At 42.7% G+C, this 19568-nt stretch overlaps 1 protein-coding gene across 3 annotated transcripts in view; it reads left to right on the plus strand.

The window, feature by feature from the left end:
* CWC22 (CWC22 spliceosome associated protein homolog) overlaps positions 1-19568 on the plus strand; it is a 36472-nt gene that overhangs the window by 13749 nt on the left and 3155 nt on the right. For all 3 annotated transcript variants that reach the window (XM_079977530.1, XM_079977531.1, XM_079977532.1), the window contains exons 11-19: positions 33-95; positions 654-758; positions 2918-2999; positions 5203-5263; positions 11970-12047; positions 13804-13956; positions 14577-14704; positions 16972-17073; positions 17725-17930. In XM_079977530.1, coding sequence (XP_079833656.1) covers positions 33-95; positions 654-758; positions 2918-2999; positions 5203-5263; positions 11970-12047; positions 13804-13956; positions 14577-14704; positions 16972-17073; positions 17725-17930 — 978 coding nt within the window. The remainder of the gene's footprint in view (positions 1-32; positions 96-653; positions 759-2917; positions 3000-5202; positions 5264-11969; positions 12048-13803; positions 13957-14576; positions 14705-16971; positions 17074-17724; positions 17931-19568) is intronic.

Consider the following 19568-nt stretch of genomic DNA (forward strand, 5'->3'; position numbering starts at 1 on the left):
TTTTGGTAACTTGTTTTTCCGTTTCTGTGAAGATGTGTTCAAGATGGATCCAGATTTTATGGAGAATGAAGAGAAGTACCAAACTCTGAAGAAAGGTATGTACGCCTAGCTAATTTGAGTTTGCACAGCTGTTCTAATGCAGGGATGGAGAGCTGTCAGCTGTTAGGCGGGGAGGCCAAGCAGCCTCAACAAAGCCTATGGCTCGCGAGTAAACCCTCCCCGGAGCCCAAAGAGGATGTCCTCTTTGGGCTCTGGCGAGTCTCCTCACAAGCCACAAGGACTTTGTAGCTCTCTTCCCTGCCTCCGGGTTCCTACATGTGCGGTCACCCACAAGTGCGGAGTTGCTGCTTCCCATACCCCTCAGCGAACCCTTATTATCATGTCCTAGCACTCCAGTCTTTTGTATCTAAAATTCAAATTCCTGTGGTTTTCTGGGAAACCTGCTATGCAATCCTGTGCATGTCTGCTCAGTTGTAGGCTCCATTGAGTTCAGTGGGACTTACTCTCAGGCAACTGAGCAAGACTGCAATGTTTCCTGTTTTGATGTTGAAGCATCTTCTTCCATATACACGAGGTTCTGATACAGACTAGCCCCTCTAACCAACCCAGCCTGGTATTGGTGTTCACTTAAACGTGTTTTTTCTCTTTTGTAGAAATTCTTGACGAAGGTGACAGTGACTCAGAAAGTGGTCAGGATGCTGCAAGCAGTGAAGAGGAGGAGGAAGAGGATGATGATAAGGAGGAGGAGGACAAAGAAGGTAAAGCTGCAATTTAAAGAAACAGTTTTATGCACTCCTCGCTACTGTGGAAGTTAGTGCGACAAAACAGTAAACTGATTTTCGTTAATATTAAAATGTTGCTTCTATTTACTCCAGTGCAACTTCTTTGGCCGTGATACAAATAGTGCATGTCCCATAGCCTCTGCCATTTGCTTTTTGGGTTGGTAGCAATAGCAAGGCTGAATTTAGAGGACTGTATTCATAGTACATTATTTAGTTGACCTTACCCTTCTAAATGGCAGATGAGTGGGATATAAATAATGAAATTATTATTACTATTATTAAATCAGGACATTTCCAATATTTTATCTTTGTGAAATCTTTCAATCCAGTTGTTGTTTGCTTAAATTTGGACCTAGAAAGTCCAGTGGGAGGTATTTTTTTTTTAACTTAGCCAATAGATTCCCGTTCCATGTCACAATCTGCATTTTGAAAGTCTTCTCATCTTCAAAAGTGGTTTGCTATTTGATGTGAGGCACTGGTGTTTGAATAAGCCCAAATCCAATGCTTCCCTGGGTATTCAGAGCTACCTGTGTGGGTTTTTGTTCCAGCCTTTGATGTCCTTCAAATATCAGTGGTTGGGTTTTTTGTTTTTTACCATTTGTCTGTGTTGTCATAATGAAATTATACACATTTTGTGGGGGTTTTGTCTTGAATTGTAGCAGTTTCCTGTCCCCCCTCCTGTTTCCCGGTGCAGGTTAATTCTTTGTATAATTCTTAACACTATTTCTACAAGGTGTTTTTATTTTCGTGTGTGTGTCTTTGTCTTTTTCCTTTCCTCCCAAGCGTGGATGTATTTCATGCCTCCTTGGGATTCCTCTGAGTTTCTTCCTGGTTTCCTTAAACGCTCAGTCTTTGTTACTCTGGAAATGTGAGAAGCAGCATATAGCATGTTAGCCAACAAGCTGATAAACTGAAGTTGTTGCATGCAGAGAAAGGCTGGATTGAGTTTACAAACAAACTTTGAGACAGGTCTTTAGCATTTTCAGACTCTTCCTGAGTGCGCTGTCTCTTCACTAGGACTGTTGGGAAAGGAAAATAAACTTTTGCTTTCAAATGAAAAGATGGCAATTACAGCACTCTGCCATTACTTGCATTGCTCGTATGGAAAATCTGAAATCCACTCCATAAACAGTAGGGCATTAATTCATTTCAGAGCAGCTAGTTTAGGTCTTGGTTCCTGCATGACCAGCCAGATATACCGCTCTGTTTGTAGGCATAACCGTGGAATTATTTACCAGTATAGGAGAACACTCTCTCTCTCTCTCTCTCTCTCTCTCTCTCTCTCTCTCTCTCTTTTTCTCTCTCCCTCTTCCCCACGCTCCCGTCCTCCCAAACTGTCATGGGTTTTAACCATTAATCTCAATATGAAACCAGATTTACATTCCTAAATCACAGCTCCTTTTTGAAATTAATGAGGCAAGGCTCATTAAGCAGTATTAGTTTGGTTCCCATGCACGAGGACACTAATAGGTTTGATATGCCTTTGTTGTGCTGTGAGCAGCGCTGGGTGATACCTGGTTTTCAACATCATCGACTAAACATTGTTATATACTGATGATATATCACGATGTCTGAAATAAGGATGTAACTACATAGAGGCGAACGGGATAATGTTCTGGCAACTGCTACTGCTTAAGGGGTCTAAAACTCATAACTTACTTTACGGTACAAAGCAACAGGGCAGAAGGAATCATGAGAGAAGCGATGACCGGCTTCACAGTTTTTCCCATCTTGCAATTTTTTTACATAGCACGCAGGCACATCGTGATTCATGACGTATTGCCGTGTCAAATATTATGAAACAGTTATCACAATGTGGACTTCAAACCGATTTTGGATGGTGTATCAGTACATTGCCCAGCTGTGGCTGTGAGGGAACACTTAAATCAGGTTGCCTATTGTGCTGGAATTTCAATGCTTTCTTCTTTTAACTTGAAATTAAATAAATACTGCCGTTTATTCCTTCACAAATAGTTTATTTGCATTTGTATATTCAGTGGTATATTAGCAGTCTTTGAAGTAATCAACCATTCCAGATTTTTTTTAACCATGAAACCTATGTGTCCGTCTGTCTGTCTGTCTGTCTGTCTCTCTCTCTCTCTCTCTCTCTCTCTCTCCTGCTCTGAATCTTCAAGGGCAAAAAGTGACTATCCATGATAAAACGGAAATCAACTTGGTCTCCTTCCGACGAACCATTTACCTAGCAATTCAGTCAAGGTAAAATGAAACATAATTTTTGTTTGAAATGTGACTCCTTGCACTATGATTACAAATACTTTTTGGAAGCTAGCAAGTTTTAGATCAGAGCAGCCCAACTTTTCATACCAAGGGGGCCGCAAGAGTTCTTTGAAATGGAACCCACGGGCTGCATGCAGCTTTGTCACATCCGGGAATGGGGTGAGGCCAAAATTTGGCTGGCTCCCTCCCAGCCTTTGCACTACCTTCCCAAACCCTGTAAGTGAGGCACTGGGATTTGTGAAAGAGACACAAGGCTCTGGCAGAGCTCTAGTGCTTTCCCATCTCCTTCCCAAGGCTGGGAAAGAGCTAACTAGGCTTTGGGAAAGAGGAGGGAGAACTCTAGAACCCTGTCAAAGCCCTTGGGCGGCACATTAGACCACCCTGTTATAGATGCTCATGTGAGGCAGAATTCTTAGAGCTAAATCTTTAGAATAACGTATTTCTCATTGCTATATATTCTGCTATAATGAATCTCTAGGTGAAAACTGAGATGGTCAGGTTTAAATGGTATGGCTTTGTTCACACATAAAGCAGAACCATGGTTTAACGCTATGCTGGTGACCCCAGACAAGCCTGTTTAAACATCTCTTTCTCCCACCCAGCTGAGAAGAGAACCTTGTCAGAATTTAGTTGCCCTTTTTAAAGAAGCGTGACTTGGCTTGCATTCAAACCCTGCTTTAGAACTAGAACTAGTCATTATCCAATTTCAAATCTTGGGTTATGAAGCTGGCTTTTTAAAGTAGCCAGAGTTTGTTTCAAACCAGGCCTCCCTAGTTTGAACTTAATGCTCAGGATTCCTTTAAAAATGAAACTACCATATTTTTCGCCCTATAGGACGCACTTTTCCCCCTCCAAAAATGAAGGGGAAATGTGTGTGCGTCCTATGGGGCAAATGCAGGCTTTCACTGAAGCCTGGCCCCTGGCCCCTCTCGCTCTCCAGGCTTCAGGAAGCTATCCGCAAGCCTGGAGAGCTTGTGGAGCTCTCCTTGTGGAGAGCTGCCTGCACCCCGAAGCCTGGGGGCACACTGAACTCAGTGCCCCCAGGCTTCGGGCTTTGCGCAGCTCTCCCACGGCTTGTGGAGAGCTGCCTGTTCTGGGGTCGGGGGAAGCTTGGGCTTCCCCCGCCCCAGCCCCGCGCCTGGGGGGGAAATAATTTTTTTTCTTTATTTCCCCCCCCAAAAAAACTAGGTGTACCCTATGGGCCGAAAAATACGGTAATGCTGGCAGAGTTCTCTTTCAAGTCCCATGGGATTTGGGGGTGAAGGTGTGGAGAGAAAAATATAAATGGCGTGCTTTGCTCAAGCCCTTTCAGGCTCCTCCACCTCGTACTAAACGATGATTTAGTGTTATGTCTGTCTTTCTGTCTGTCTGTGTGTAAGAGGGAGAGAAGGAACACTGAAGAGGTTTGCTTAGTGTAAGGAAACATTGTTAATTAACAGGTTGTTTATAGTGTCCCCCTTTCGTCAAATATCAAATATTAATACTTTCTGTGGGGAGGACATTCTGAAACAACATTTTAAGATTTTTCAAAGAAGGACATCATGTTCTCATTTGTTTAATTGCTAGACTTTCTGCTTTCTATTTAACATGATGTTATAGCAACCGTGACTCACGAATGGGAGTCACCTTGTTTTTAAACTGTCTGAAAATTATTGGTTTTGGCCATAGTTCATATAAAAATGTTAAAAGGCTAAAATATATTTTTTTTCAACGCTAAAAAAGATTAAAAGTCTGTTGCATTCTTTATACTTTTTTAAATAAAATAACAGATTTTAATTTTTTTATGCTGTGGTGGACTTTCAGTTGCCATCTGTAACAGTACTGATCAATACAGTTTTCTTTTTAATGAACTTCTTGCAACTGTGCCCATGTTAGCATCCAGCAGATCTAAAGTCCATGGAGCAATGATGATTGTTGGGATTATATCTGATGAGCGAAATGGAGGGAGATTTTGGAAGTTCTTATACTCATAAGGATTCTCACACCCAAAAACGCTGAAGCACAGCCGATTTAATTCTCAGCCTGGAAGACTAGCTGAACCCAGTATTGCTTGGGTATTTCAACGAAGTCTGTTTCAGGCACACAATATTTAGGCTTTCTAATGCAGAAAATACTGTTGTCAGCATAGAAATGTTTTAAGCTGCTGTGGTTCTGGAGACAAATTCCCCCCTCCCTTTTACAGTTTAGACTTTGAAGAATGTGCTCATAAATTGCTGAAGATGGATTTTCCTGAAAGCCAGACAGTAAGTCTTCCTAATTCCTTTTTTCTTTTCTTTCCCATTTCTGGAATAAGCATCTTTCCCCACCCCCCTCATTCAGATATTGACGTAACTAATCATATAGTATACGAGATAATGCATAGCAGATCAGCTAAAATGCAATTACAGTGGTTCCTCGGGTTAAGTACTTAATTCGTTCCAGAGGTCCGTTCTTAACCTGAAACTGTTCTTAATCTGAAGCACCACTTTAGCTAATGGGGCCTCCCGCTGCTGCCGCGCCGCCGGAGCACGATTTCTGTTCTCATCCTGAATGAAAGTTTTTAACCCAAGGTAATATTTCTGGGTAAGTGGAGTCTGTAACCTGAAGCGTATGTAACCTGAGGTACCACTGTAAAGCCATTTCTTCCAGAGAATGATGGTGATGATTCTAGTATTTATAGTACAGTCATACCTTGGTTTTCGAACAGCTTAGTTCTCAAATGTTTTGGCTCCCGAATGCCGCAAACCCAGAAGTGACTCTTCCGGTTTGCAAACTATTTTTTGAAGAAAAACAAAATAAAAAAATTCCTTCCAGTAGCACCTTAAAGTCCAACTAAGTTAGTTCTTGGTATGAGCTTTCGTGTGCATGCACACTTCTTCGAAGTGTGCATGCACACGAAAGCTCATACCAAGAACTAACTTAGTTGGTCTTTAAGGTGCTACTGGAAGGAATTTTTTTATTTTGTTTTGACTATGGCAGACCAACACGGCTACCTATCTGTAACTGGAACTATTTTTTGAAGCTGAATGTCCGACGTGGCTTCCATGGCTCCTGCAGCCAATCTGAAGCTGTTCCTTGGTTTTCGAAAGCTGAACGGACTTCAAGAACAGATTCCATTTAAAAACCAAGGTACGAATGTAAAGCAAATTTTGGTCGCTAACGTTGTTGGTTTTCCTTCATACTCCTAACATCCCCTCGGATTGGAATAAATAAGTTTCTGTGCTTAAAAATGTTTGCTGTGCTGAAATGCAGTTTTGTCATTGAACGAGAAACACGGCAGCTGAGCAGTTCTGAGTGCAAAAGAAAATAGTTCATCAAAGCTGAACTGTGTGTGTTGTTTGCTGAAACAAGTATTAAATGGTCCTATGGAGGTTTTCCCCTTCATGGGTCACTGCCTTGCTATGGCGAAGGGGCTTGAATAACTCAGAGAAGCTATGAGCTATGCCGTGCAGGGCCACCCAAGATGGACAGGTCATAGTGGAGAGTTTTGACCAAACGTGATCCACCTGGAGCAGGAACCAGCAAGCCACTCCAGTATCCCTGCCAAGAAAACTCCATGGACAAAGACAGGAGTGCCTGGTGTGCTCTGATCCATGGGGTCACAAAGAGTCGGACACGACTAAACGACAACAACAACATGGAAAGAAAGGGAAGAAAACCAGAGTTGTGAAAATTCCCCCTCTGCAACATGTGCATACTTTCTCTGTGCCCTCCTGGTGGGTCAGGAGATGCATACATATACCGGAACATAAATTGAGCCTGTGGCCCATCTAGTCTATTATCCTGTTCTCACAATGGCCAACCAGATGCCTGTAGGAAGCCTGGAGATTTCATGGCGCTTTACAGACCGTCTCCACACTCATCATGGGGGAAGAGAGGTGCCCGGTTCTTCCTTGGCCTTTTTCCCCTTTATGAACGAGTAGCCCATTTCATAGTTCTGCCACATGAGAGCAAAACCTCAGGCTGAAACTCGCCTATCATCTGGTACCAGCCTTGAGGAAGGCACTGGAAGCACCTATTTTCCATTTTCCTTATTAACTGCAGTTTATTGTTGCACACCTGAAGTATAATAAACCATGGTCTGTTAGAACAAAGCAGGAGCCTGCCGTTTCTTATTATAATGACTTGATAGTAAATCCTTACTTTAAATTATCTGCTGTTTGCCCATTTGGGCTGCAGCGATAAACCGCTGTTGGTGGAAAACGGAACGTGGATGCTTCCATTCTCTTTACGGCTTCACTAGATGGGAGAGGGAGAGGGACCACACAAGTTCAAGTCTCATGCCTGCTCATTTACATAGCATTAAACCAAGACTTTATACCATGTCCAAATCAGGCTGGATTTTAGGACTGCACACTGCAAAATCTGTACCCTTTTCTATCCCCATGTCCTCCCACTTCCCACTAATTTTTGTAAGCAGCCTTCTAAATTCATTTCTGACGGCATAACCATTACTCTCTTTTGCAGTAGAACTTTCTGCCATTGAAAGCTGCTCGTGTTTCCAGTTGATCAGGGACATGTTAGGCACTTCCTTGTAGTGGCTGCAGGACCACCCCAAACATCTTGGAAAAGTGGTGGAGGAGACTAGGCGTCATGTATGGGAGTTTGCCTTATGTGAACTAGCTACAGAGAAATTAAATACTTTCCAAACTACGTGGCAAGCCTACACTGAACTCCATTTTATAACCTCGTAAATGAACAAAACCTATTAAGGTCTCACCCTAACAGTTGCACTCTGCCCCTATTCTGATTTTATTTTAGCTTCCTTTTTTTGTTTTGTTTCGCTGTACTGATAGAACATAAACTATTCAATACAACATTAATGTTAAAAACTGAGTTTATTTTAAAGATGAGGGACTGTGATCACTCTTCCACAGTTGAAAGGGCCATCTGTCCATTAGAGTTATCCTGGTAGCCCCAGGCCATAGCAGCACAGAGAAAACAGGTCTTTTAATCTAGAGTCAAGTCTGATCAATCCAACTTAAATCATTCCAGATTTTTGTTTTGCAAATATACGTGACTAGGCATACTGTGATATAAGATTGTGCCGTGATGATTCTGCCGAAGCTTTAATTTTATACATTTTACTTTTTTACATAAAATACTCTTACGCAACGTCTCGTCACTGCTGACCCTACAAATAGATTAAAAATAGTTCCTTCTCAGTGAATTGCTAAAAATGTTAAGTCTGATTAGCAAGTGCAGGGAAGGGGGTGGCAGCATAGTTATGTTTTGCACCAATTAGTCTCGAATGGAGAATCAGGTTGCTTTTAAGTAATATATATATATATACTGTAAGAAAATGGTCAGCAGAACTAAGCAGATGAGAGGGAGCCAACATGGTTGCCTGCAAACTTTGCCAAGGAACCAGATGCTGTTAGAAGATTGCCTTTGACAATTTTGTCTGCTTTCATCTGAGGAACATCCTTGATGCCTAGAGAGAGAGAGAGAAGCGATCTGGTGGTAAAAAGCCTTCGGGGTAAATAGAAGCAGGTGGTGGTGACTTTGGATTAAAACTTGAGAGGGAGAATTTAGAAATGGCGGAAGCTCTGCAGTTGTAAAACCCTCTGCATCTTCTGCCCTCGCTCTTCGGAATTTGCAACTTCGTTACCTGTTTCTGCGTCAGCTGCCTTGAGATGTGTTGAACTTCTGCAGAAAAAATGGCAACGATGAAAGAATCTTGTTGCACCTAAAGAAATCAAGACATTTATATTACTTATAATTAACCTGTTATGTTTTAAGGTGCCACAAGACTGTTATTTTGTTGATAGTTCTTTTTTAGTTGTCCAGCTGGGATAAACACAGTGCTCAGCCTTTAACCAGAGGTTGGCTGGCCATCTGCCATGGATGCTTTAGTTGAGATTCCTGCATTGCAGGGAGTTGAACTAGATGACCTTCGGAGGGTCTTTGTGATTCTAATTTTTTTTTTTTTTTTGGGGGGGGGTAATATAGCCAGCTAAGTTATACTCAAGAGTAGATCCATTTTAATAGATTACTAGTCATTAATATTACTAGTCATTAATTGGGACGCAGGTGGCGCTGTGGGTTAAAGCCTCAGCGCCTAGGGCTTGCCGATCGAAAGGTCGGCGGTTTGAATCCCTGCGGCGGGGTGAGCTCCCGCTGCTCGGTCCCAGCGCCTGCCAACCTAGCAGTTCGAAAGCACCTCCGGGTGCAAGTAGATAAATAGGGACCGCTTACCAGCGGGAAGGTAAACGGCGTTTCCGTGTGCGGCTCTGGCTCGCCAGATGCAGCTTTGTCACGCTGGCCACGTGACCCGGAAGTGTCTCCGGACAGCGCTGGCCCCTGGCCTCTTAAGTGAGATGGGCGCACAACCCCAGAGTCTGTCAAGACTGGCCCGTACGGGCAGGGGTACCTTTACCTTTACCTTTAGTCATTAACATTAGAAACAGCAGGAGACAACCCCGTAATTTGTTTATAGGCAGCTTTGGGTATCTTCACCATAAGGCAAGAGCAGCCCCTGCCCTTCTTGCATGGGAAGCCTGGCCATTGATCAGTAACCAATATATTGTGCACCATGCAAGCACCGGGATTTGTCCTGGCTCTGAATTCATCATGCTCTAAAACAGTGTTTCCCAAACTTGGGTCTCCAGCTGCTTTTGGACACCCCAGTTCCTGCCACTCCTGACCACTGGTCTTGCCAGCTAAGGATGATGGGAGTTGTATTCCAAAAACAGCTGGAGACCCACGTTTGGAAAACACTGCTCTAAAATCTCGGCTTTCGTTGATCTTTTGTTCATTTGTCCTGGGCGATACCTGTTGAAATCTAAGAAGCCTCAGAGCGAGGCCTTGTCTGGGCTTATAGTGGTCAGAGAACAGGGCTTTGGTGAATAACTCTTTGTCCCATGCACATGACTAGCACAAGGTCAGTGCATGCTTTGTTTATACCGAGTGTCAAATTTGGCGTACCTTGGCACAGGTTTCGTTGTTGTTGTTTTGTTTTTTGTTGTTTTGTAAAGCAATTTGCCCACAGACCTGCCAGTGTCTTTGCAAAGCCTATACAGCATGGGTCGGCAAACTAAGGCCCGTGGGCCGGATCAGGCCCAGTCGCCTTCTAAATCTGGCCTGTGGATGGTCTGGGAATCACCGCGTGGATCGCAAGCGTGCACGTTCTTTCCCTCTCCCTCACATGGCGGTGGCGGCGGCACCTCCTCCCTCCCTCCTCCTGGCTTCTCCACACCCTGCCTAGCGGAGGAAGGAAGGGGGCTGGGCTTTGTTGGAGCCTGCCCTTTTCCGGAGCCCTTTCCCGCGCCACTCATCATCGTTCACCCCCCCCCCCAAAAAAAAAATATAGTCTGGCCCCCCACAAGGTCTGAGGGACAGTGGACTGGCCCCCTGCTGAAAAAGTTTGAGGACCCCTGCTATACAGGATCCGCCGAAAAGGGTTGAGCGAGTGAAACAAATGCTACTATTCAGCTTTGAATCAATAGAAAAAAGATGGTCACGGAACTGAGAGATTGCACAAAACAAACGAAATACCGTGAAAATCCCTGAAACGAGAAGTAATCAACTAGAAATATTATCTTGTGGAAATAAACTAAATAATAAGAAAAATCAAAAAGCTTAAGGAAAAAATTAGAAAAACCTAAAATTGAACGAAGCCTTAATGGGATGCCGGCTACAAACCTCGTTTCACTGAACTATTCAGTTTCCTCAGAAGGAAATAGAAAAATCATAAACTTTAAATGACCAAAATTCAAAAAATAGGGTAGAGCCCCCCCCCCAAAAAAAAATTCTGAAGTATTATAATCCTAGCTCGACCTAGGTAAAGCAAAGCGCAAAACTCAAGTAAAGCAAAACTCAAAAGTACAGTTACTAATACTGAATTTACAAAAATGGTTTGAAAACCTAAATGGCAAGTTTTAAACAAAGCCCAACTTGAAGAAAGCAAAACACAGTAATAAAGGGTTGAGGACTCAACTGTGAAAATTCTAGTGCTGCTTTTGCAAAAAGGTTTAAAAACCTAAATGGCTATTCAGCTTTGAAGCTGCCACTGAATCCCTGCCTTCCATCATATACAATAATTAAAAACATGTTAGCGTTTAATCTTGAAGACGGGCACTTTGGTCCCAGCCTCTCCTCCTTTTGGAAGGTGGAAGCAGGAGTGTCTTTATAGGCAAATTTGTTTTCCTGCACGTGGCTACTCGAGATATTCTGCTAGGAATCATTGTAATATTTAATTAAAATGTTAAAATATTTAATTACTTTAACCCACAGGGGATATTAAAATGTTGTAACTGCAGTTAAGGGAGCAGAAAGTAATTTGTTCTGCAAGTCATGCTGACTCCACCAGTAACAGCATCAGCACTTTGCCCTGTTTTATTGTATGGAAACTGATTGACTGCAACATTACTATAATAAAACAATGTAAGAAAGTTAATATGTGCCCTGATATATTAAACTAATGACATATATTAGAAAAGAAAGCTTTTAAGGGACGGATTAGTTTGCCCTCTCCACCACCACCACAAAGTAACAGTCTCTTTCTGAATATATTTTTGGTTTTGGTCTTGTTTAATATAGAGTAACTGTAAAACCGGCTTGTGTTCTGTCAACACAGTGTGTTGAAGAGAAATGTTTCAGTACGCTATATTGTAGCAAAAAGAATAAAAAGGCTAGGTCGTAATCCTTTACTAGTGGAAGATTAGATTTTTTAAAAAAAATCCTTTTTAAGAGTGATTTCCTGTTCTGAAAGTAAGTCAGGGTAGGTTGATATACGTAGAATTGCTATTATTGAATCCCGCAGCGTTGTCATTTAACCTATAATTTATTTCTAATGTATTGTGTTTCTAATGTATTTCACACTTTAATTGGGTGTGCAAATAAATCTCTGGCTTCCTATTTTCAGTATGTGTTGCTGCAATATTATTTTTTTAAAAAAATTAGAAGATAAGTACTGTAATTAATTTAAGTTGATACATAGGATTTTATGAGTTTTTCTCCTCTCAACAGAAAGAATTGTGCAACATGATCCTTGACTGTTGCGCTCAGCAGAGAACATACGAGAAATTCTTTGGTTTACTGGCTGGGGTGAGTTGCTTGCTTCGTAGATGGCACGCATAATGCGCAAACATCCCATTGAGCATCCTGCAAAAAGGGCTGGTTTACAAATGCCGTTTCAGCGTTTGCAGAATGCAAGGTTGAGCCGTCGTAGATCAAATATCACAGGCAGAAGAACATGGATACCACTGAATTTCACCTCGGCTCAGGCTAGTGTCAGCTCACGCATCAAGCACTGAATCAAGAGTATGCGGCTCAGTCCTTAAATAAGCATGTTCATCCCATAGAACAGACTGCATAAATCTGGTAGATTGGCGCACCATTCATGTGCAATCTTTTATTGAAATATAGCAGGATGAGGTTAGTTAAACAGAAGTGTTTTTGTTACGCTAGATATTCAAGGGACACATTTCCTTTCAGGATTAGTTGGGAAATCACATTATGTAAAAGCTAGCCAAGATGTGTTGCATTTTTTCCTTTTTGTTTCTGAGTCGGGCTGGCTAGCTGACATTGGCTTCCAGGGAGCTGAACTAGATCAGGGCAGCCCAACTTTTCCTACTAAGTGGCGGCAAGAGCTCTTCAACACAGAACCCATGGGCCACACACTTCTTTGTTGTGCTGGGAGGGGGGAGCCAGCCCAACATTTGATGCCCCACCCCTTATGCTGTGTTCCCAAAGTCAACTAAGCAAGGCACTGGCTTTCAGCAGGAGGCCTGAGGGCTCCACAGGATCCTCCCACTGCCTATGCAAAGCTGGGAAAGTGCTAACTAGGCTTTGGGAAGGGGTTGGGAGGGCTGGGGCAGATGTCCAATGTTGCCGAGGGCTGCAAAAAAAGACCTAGAGACCGCCCTGAACTAGATTACCTTTGAGGTTTTCTCCATTGTTTTCAAGCCTTCCCTTAGCAACCGTGAGCTTTAAAGCATTTCGAAACTCAAAACCTGATTTTTATTTGGGGGAGTCTACAAAATGATAAAAGGTACGCAGGTGGTGCTGTGGGTTAAACCACAGAGCCTAGGACTTGCCGATCAGAAGGTCGGCGGTTCGAATCCCCACGACTGGGTGAGCTCCCATTGCTCGGTCCCTGCTCCTGCCAACCTAGCAGTTCGAAAGCACGTCAAAGTGCAAGTAGATAAATAGGTACTGCTCCAGCGGGAAGGTAAACAGTGTTTTCATGTGCTGCTCTGGTTCGCCAGAAGCGGCTTAGTCATGCTGGCCACATGACCCGGAAGCTGTACGCCGGCTCCCTCGGCCAATAAAGCGAGATGGGCGCCACAACCCCAGAGTTGGCCATGACTGGACCTAATGGTCAAGGGTCCCTTTACCTTTACCTTTACCTACAAAACTGTAAGAAGCTCATCTTTAACTAGTGTGGAATTCTATGCCATCCACGGAAAGGAAATTAGGATCCAAGCCATTTTTTTCAGCACTATTTCTATAGGAGTTTGAAGTGTTTTCTCTGAACAGAGAAGCATGGAGGACAGCAGTGCATTAGGTCTTAGGCCTGAGGCTCCCCACTTGTTGCTTGAAAGGAAGGCACTGCTGCCCACCTGCTATTTACTGACTTTCCCATTCATTCGTGTTCCCCATAACCTTGCAAAGCCCCACCCCAAACATGGGGCAGAAATGTCTTTGCTTTGTCCCCAAAGAGCTTTAGGACCCAAGCCAGCATTTGAAAATTAAGATTTATACAATCTCTTCATTGTTTTCCCATTTTGGTCCACCATACTTCTATATTCAGTTTCTAAACTCTTTTCCCCCCCTTCTTAACTGTGTCCTGCATTTTCAGCGCTTCTGTATGTTGAAAAAAGAATACATGGAAGCATTTGAAGCCATTTTCAAAGAGCAGTATGACACGATACACCGGCTGGAAACAAACAAGTTGAGGAACGTTGCCAAGATGTTTGCGCATCTTTTATATACGGATTCACTTCCATGGAGTGTGAGTAAAAAATGCTTCTAGGCATGGGTTGTCCATTTGCTTTCTGAAAAGGAAAATTGATCTGTCTTGCAACAAAAATGTAGGTGGGATCTGCCAGAAGTCATACCCTGAGCTGAGCGCCAGGTTTGTTTTGGCACTGACAGGTGAGAGCTTTGAAGCCTCATTTCAGGAACAAGTTCAGATAAACTGTTTGGAATTGAGACCGGATGTTAAATGAACAGAAAGTGTCAAAGCTATGTGACGGCAGCTGCAAAGTCATCTGAAGTTTGTATGAATTTGTTATTTAAAAGAAAGACCACGCATGCGTGCCGGATCCAGGCATCGCCGTCTTTAGGCAGAAAGATGCCTCTTGTCCAGATAAGGCTTTTAATCTGGAGGAATACCACTAGGAAGTTTCCCAACTCCCCCTGCCTCTTCCCTCACTGTCCCCCAGCATTCCAGAACCATGTAGGGGCCGGTGCTATGAGGTCACAAGTGGAGGGAAGAATAGGCCAAAGTTGTCTCTGTCAGCTGGAGCCAAGTCTAGAACTTGCTATTTGGGGAACAAATAATAAAGTAGATTGTTTTAAAGCGGGGGAAGAGGATGTTTAGCATTAACCCACTATTACTTTGACTTGTAGGTGCTTGAATGCATAACGCTAAGCGAAGAAACTACAACGTCCTCCAGTAGGATTTTTGTTAAAATCTTCTTCCAGGGACTCAGTGAATACATGGGACTTCCTAATCTTAATGCAAGATTGAAAGATGAGTAAGTAGAAACTTCACACTGCAAGCTAGTTTTACAGTGTCTTGATGTGAGCAAGCCCTGTTCACTGTAATCCTTTGAAGCCGATTGATGCATTGGTGACCTGAAGACTTGATTCCTGCAAAGCCCTCTAGGTGGGGCTACCCTTGGGACTGATTGGGAAGCTCTGGTTGGCACAAAATGCTGCGGCTGTAGTGTTGACAAAGGTCAGGCTGTTGCCACCACATAACACTGGTGTTTAACAGCTTGCACGGGCAGCCCTTTCACCACCATGCCTGCTTAAGGGCCTCAAATTTATTTGTAAAGCCCTAAAGCAGTGGTTCCCAATTAGGGGTCTGGGGATCCCTGGGGGGGTCTGCAGAACGCACCCAGGGGGTCTGTGGTCTCATCTCTTGCCTCTCCCCCAAAACTAAATCTTTCCATGGTGATATCACAAATTTATGGTCTTATGTGCTGTTTAGTATACAGTCATACCTTGGGTTAAAGTCGCTTCAGGTTGAGCATTTTCAGATTACGCTCCGCGGCGACCCGGAAGTAACGGAGCACGTTACTTCCAGGTCTCGCCGCTCGCGCATGCGGAGATGCTCAAAATGATGTCACACGCATGCACGGAAGTGGCAAATCGCGGCACACGCAGACGCAGATTGCGTTCGCTTCAGGATACGAACGGGGCTCCAGAACGGATCTCGTTCGTATCCAGAGGTACCACTGTACCTAAAATCCTTTGCTTATTAGGGGCTACCCCACATTTTGTTTAAACGATTGCTTTGCAGAGGTAACTACCATAGAGTTATCTAAGTTTTCAAAAGTAGGAGGTCCGTGGCTTGGCTTTGTTTTTGAGACTCATAATATACTTGTGTTCGTCAGAAAATGGGCAGGGTGTAATATTCTTTAGCATGACATAAGACAGACATAGGGAAGTTGAGTGAAATATGGAAAACACCTCCTTAAAAATAAGACAGGTGAAAAACCTAACACATGCTAAAAATTTCCTAACAGCCTCCCCAAACCAGATGGAACCCAGACTCCAAATACTACCCCAAGAGAGAACCACACATCCTCCAAGCCATCATTATTTCAGTGGAATCTAGATTCTGGCTCACCCATATCCATGACCAGACCGTAATTACTAGACTAGCCTCATCCTTAATTAACTCACAGATGCCTGGCATTTACCACTGATCTTGTGTCAAAAAACAGCACATCAACATCCTGGAGAAGCACAATAGCCATCACTTCATCTACCTCTTTTTTTCCCCTCCCACTGCCAGACCATCTACTGTTAGTTGGCTTCTTGTTTTTATTTTTTTCCCATCTGCACCCTTCACTTCATACGCTCATGGTAACACATGTTCCAAATCTTTCATTAAACTCCTGGCAAAACTCTTTTTTTACGGAAGCATCTTTTTAAAAGGTTGTAAATTATGATGAATATAACCATCTTGTTGCTGTGATGGTCCCAAAGAATGAGATGCAAAATAATATGAAGAGCCAACATATGTTAGTGTAGAAATTTGGACAGTTGAAAAATGCAGGAGTTTTGATTGAGCAAAATGGGTAGATACTAACAGTTCTTGCATTATTGACCAGTACTGTCTTAAGACTGGTAGATTAATATCACTCTTAATTTCAGAATGTTTAAATGCATGTTTTGTTTCAGCGCTCAGATGCTTTGGGGGGAAACATGGGCAACTTCCCCGAGCCCAAGCATTTGGCAGTAAATATATATATATCTTTATAGCAATTCTCAAATTAGAGCAACTGTCAAAGATTTTAAGACTTGTTTAGGTACATGGTAAATTGGAGACAGCCTTGCTGTGCAGTATTGATTTTGAAATGTTTAATCACAAAACACCTGTTTCTTCTGGACAGAGCTGATCTATTGGCTAGCTGGACATTACTTATTGTAGTAAAGAAATATATTGATCCAGGCCCATTATTTTTGGACTTACAAAATTACCTTTTATTATCCCTAATTGTTTTAAGTTTGATATGAGGGACAGTTAGTTGTCTAGGGACCTAGTTGCCTTAAATCTCTGGCAGTTTAATATATGTTTACATTATAAAAAGGCCATAGATTCTATCTGTCTGTGTACTGCTGCATAAATAGAACCATCCTGTTTTTGCTTCCCTCAGAATTAAAGTAGCTCAGAATATATATATTTTTAATGACATTTCTAAATCGCCTCTGGATCAAAATTGAATGTATATTTTTAGTTTACGGCTATCCAGCATTTTAAAATATTGTTGCCATGTTTCATCTTTAACAGAACTCTGCAGCCATTCTTTGAAGGCTTGCTACCTCGGGATAACCCAAGAAATACTAGATTCGCCATCAATTTCTTCACTTCGATTGGTCTTGGAGGACTGACGTAAGGAAATCCATTTTGTTACACAATAAAAGCAGTCAGGGTTAACACTGAGATGTTAACAGTTCCATGAACTGGCCCATATACATGCTAGGTAGATAAGAAACTTCTTCTCTGCCTTCCCTGCCTTTGATGTCGGCACAGAGGCACATTGTTCAGCTACGGCCTGCATGTGTAAAATCCAATGTGCGTAACCCAGATTGTGCGATTGATATCATAGGGAATCCCCCAGAGTGTGTGTGTGGAAATTGCCAGTGTAACCAGCACTACCTGCCCAGGTCCTTTTCAAACACACGTGGGCATGTAGGAGTAGTGGATGGGGGATGGGGAGGGGAACGTTCTCAGTCCATGTCTGCAGACCACATCGTACGCCATGTCTGCAGGACAAATCAGCGGCAGGTGTCATACAGTCCAGTACACACCCCGGTACCATATTTCGTCATCTCAAAAAGAAACAGATGGTGGGATGGGGCTTCACAGAGCAGAAAACAGAGGGTGGGGCTTTGCTGATAGTGACTGGCTCAGTGGTATTTGGGTCAGTTTTGTGAAGTAAAAACAAACGAGTTCACATTTGGGACACACAGCTGAGAGAAATAACGCTTTGCCTTTGCATCAGCCAATTAAATTATAACGTGTTAAATGTGTTTTAACTAGCGATGAGCTACGTGAACATCTAAAGAATGCACCAAAAATTATCATGACGCAGAAGCAAGATGTGGAGTCCTCAGATTCGTCTTCATCTTCAGAATCTGATTCGTCCGGTTCAGAGGATGACAGTAGCGACAGCAGCAGCAGCAGCAGTTCAGAGTCTTCCAGTGAAAGTGAATCATCATCTGACAGTGAACGCAGCAGTGACTCTGGTACTCAGTTCCACCTCCTTTTCTTTTCTTTTCTTTTTACTCTGCATGCCCTGGTGCACATTAGCTGAGGAAAAAAATAGCAGCACCTATTTACCCATTTTTTAGTTCCTGTGTGCTGTTGATTTTAGCTATTTGAAACTTGCAGGAGTCTTTTCAACAATGCATTGTCAGCCTGAAAATGGCACGTATAACTCTTTCCCAGACTAATCTGGATAATGTTAGGTATTTTATTACAAAACAACGCCCACGTTTTAAATCTAGGCAGATACAAATGTTTGCATTTCAACCACAGCCCTGTGTGATTTCAGTAAGTCAGATCACCTTGTTGGGAGACTGATTTATGATGCATTATTTTCATAATTATTTACACATGGAGTTGTTAGCTTGAAAATGAAAAGGATACATGGTAAAAAGAAATATTGATAACTAGCCCTTTCCTTGTTTGGAAAAACAGTTTTATCCCCGGGTAAGCCCTGCTGTGTTTAAATGGGTCATAGTCCCTAGTAGGTGTGTTTGGAATTTCAGCTTGAGCGTACTTGTGAGTGGCTAGTCTGCAGAAAAACCGGATCTGACTCGTTTGCCCAATTGAAGGTTTCAAAATGTGAGCACCTGGATAATTAGAATGGCTCGTGTCATGCCTTGTAATAGGCAGCCAAACAAGCCTGTTGCATGGCCATCGTATCATAGTGACGCAGAAGAACTCACTTCAAGCTGTTCAAGCTGTGAGATACTGAAGTACCAACGTGGACAACGGTGTGTTTGGAGCTAAAGGGTCACCTTTAAATCCTCTCTCCCTGCCTTAGGCAGTGCCGATATGTAAACAAGTTATTTTCTCCGCCTGTTTTGTCAGTTAAACAAACAATAAGCAGCTCTTTCTCTGTTGCTGTGTACGTGTGTGTCAGATATGTGTATCTGAAGCAGAAAATATTTATGGTAGCATTCTACCATTATTATGACTGAATGTAAAACAGCTTGTATTATGTTTTTCTTTCTGGGTCCAAGGTACTTTTGCTGACAGCAGCACAGTATATCTAGTAACTTCCATTCTATAATTAGTATTTTTGAGCGAGTGTTTCTACTGACTTTTCATTCCAACTAGTTGATATGAATTATATAATTGAACCTTATTAAGCCCAATAATGCCTGCTAGCCCAGTCTGGATCACGCACGCAGTTAGCTGTGAGAGCAGATGATCGCCCAGCATGAGCTTATGCAGGCAAGAAGCATGCTGACTTAAAATAAATTAGATTTATCGGTGGGTTTTAAGAGCAGAAGTCTTCTGGTTCACAAAAACCCAGTGTAGGTTATGAATGCATGAAAAGCAGCCCTCTGTAATTTGCGGCATTTGCTTTTTATTGCTATTACCAGGCAACTCATCAGTAACACCAGAGCAGTAAAGGAAGGCAGAATGGAAGCGGGGTCAGGGAAGTGGCATTTCAGCAGAGAGCCAGATGGCTCCTGCATAGACAGCTGCAGCAAGATGGGAACCAGGGAGGTCCTTGGTGACAAATTAACGGATTCTGCTAGAGTGCACAGGGCTTGCCTTCTTTCTTTTTGCTGTTAGGTTTTAATTTAATACGTTCTATTCTAATGTTTTATCCTTTTTCCCATTGGAGGGGAAAAAAAGATACCCTAATG

Source organism: Podarcis cretensis (genome assembly GCF_951804945.1).
Source record: "Podarcis cretensis genome assembly, chromosome: 1".
Classification (NCBI taxonomy): domain Eukaryota; kingdom Metazoa; phylum Chordata; class Lepidosauria; order Squamata; family Lacertidae; genus Podarcis; species Podarcis cretensis.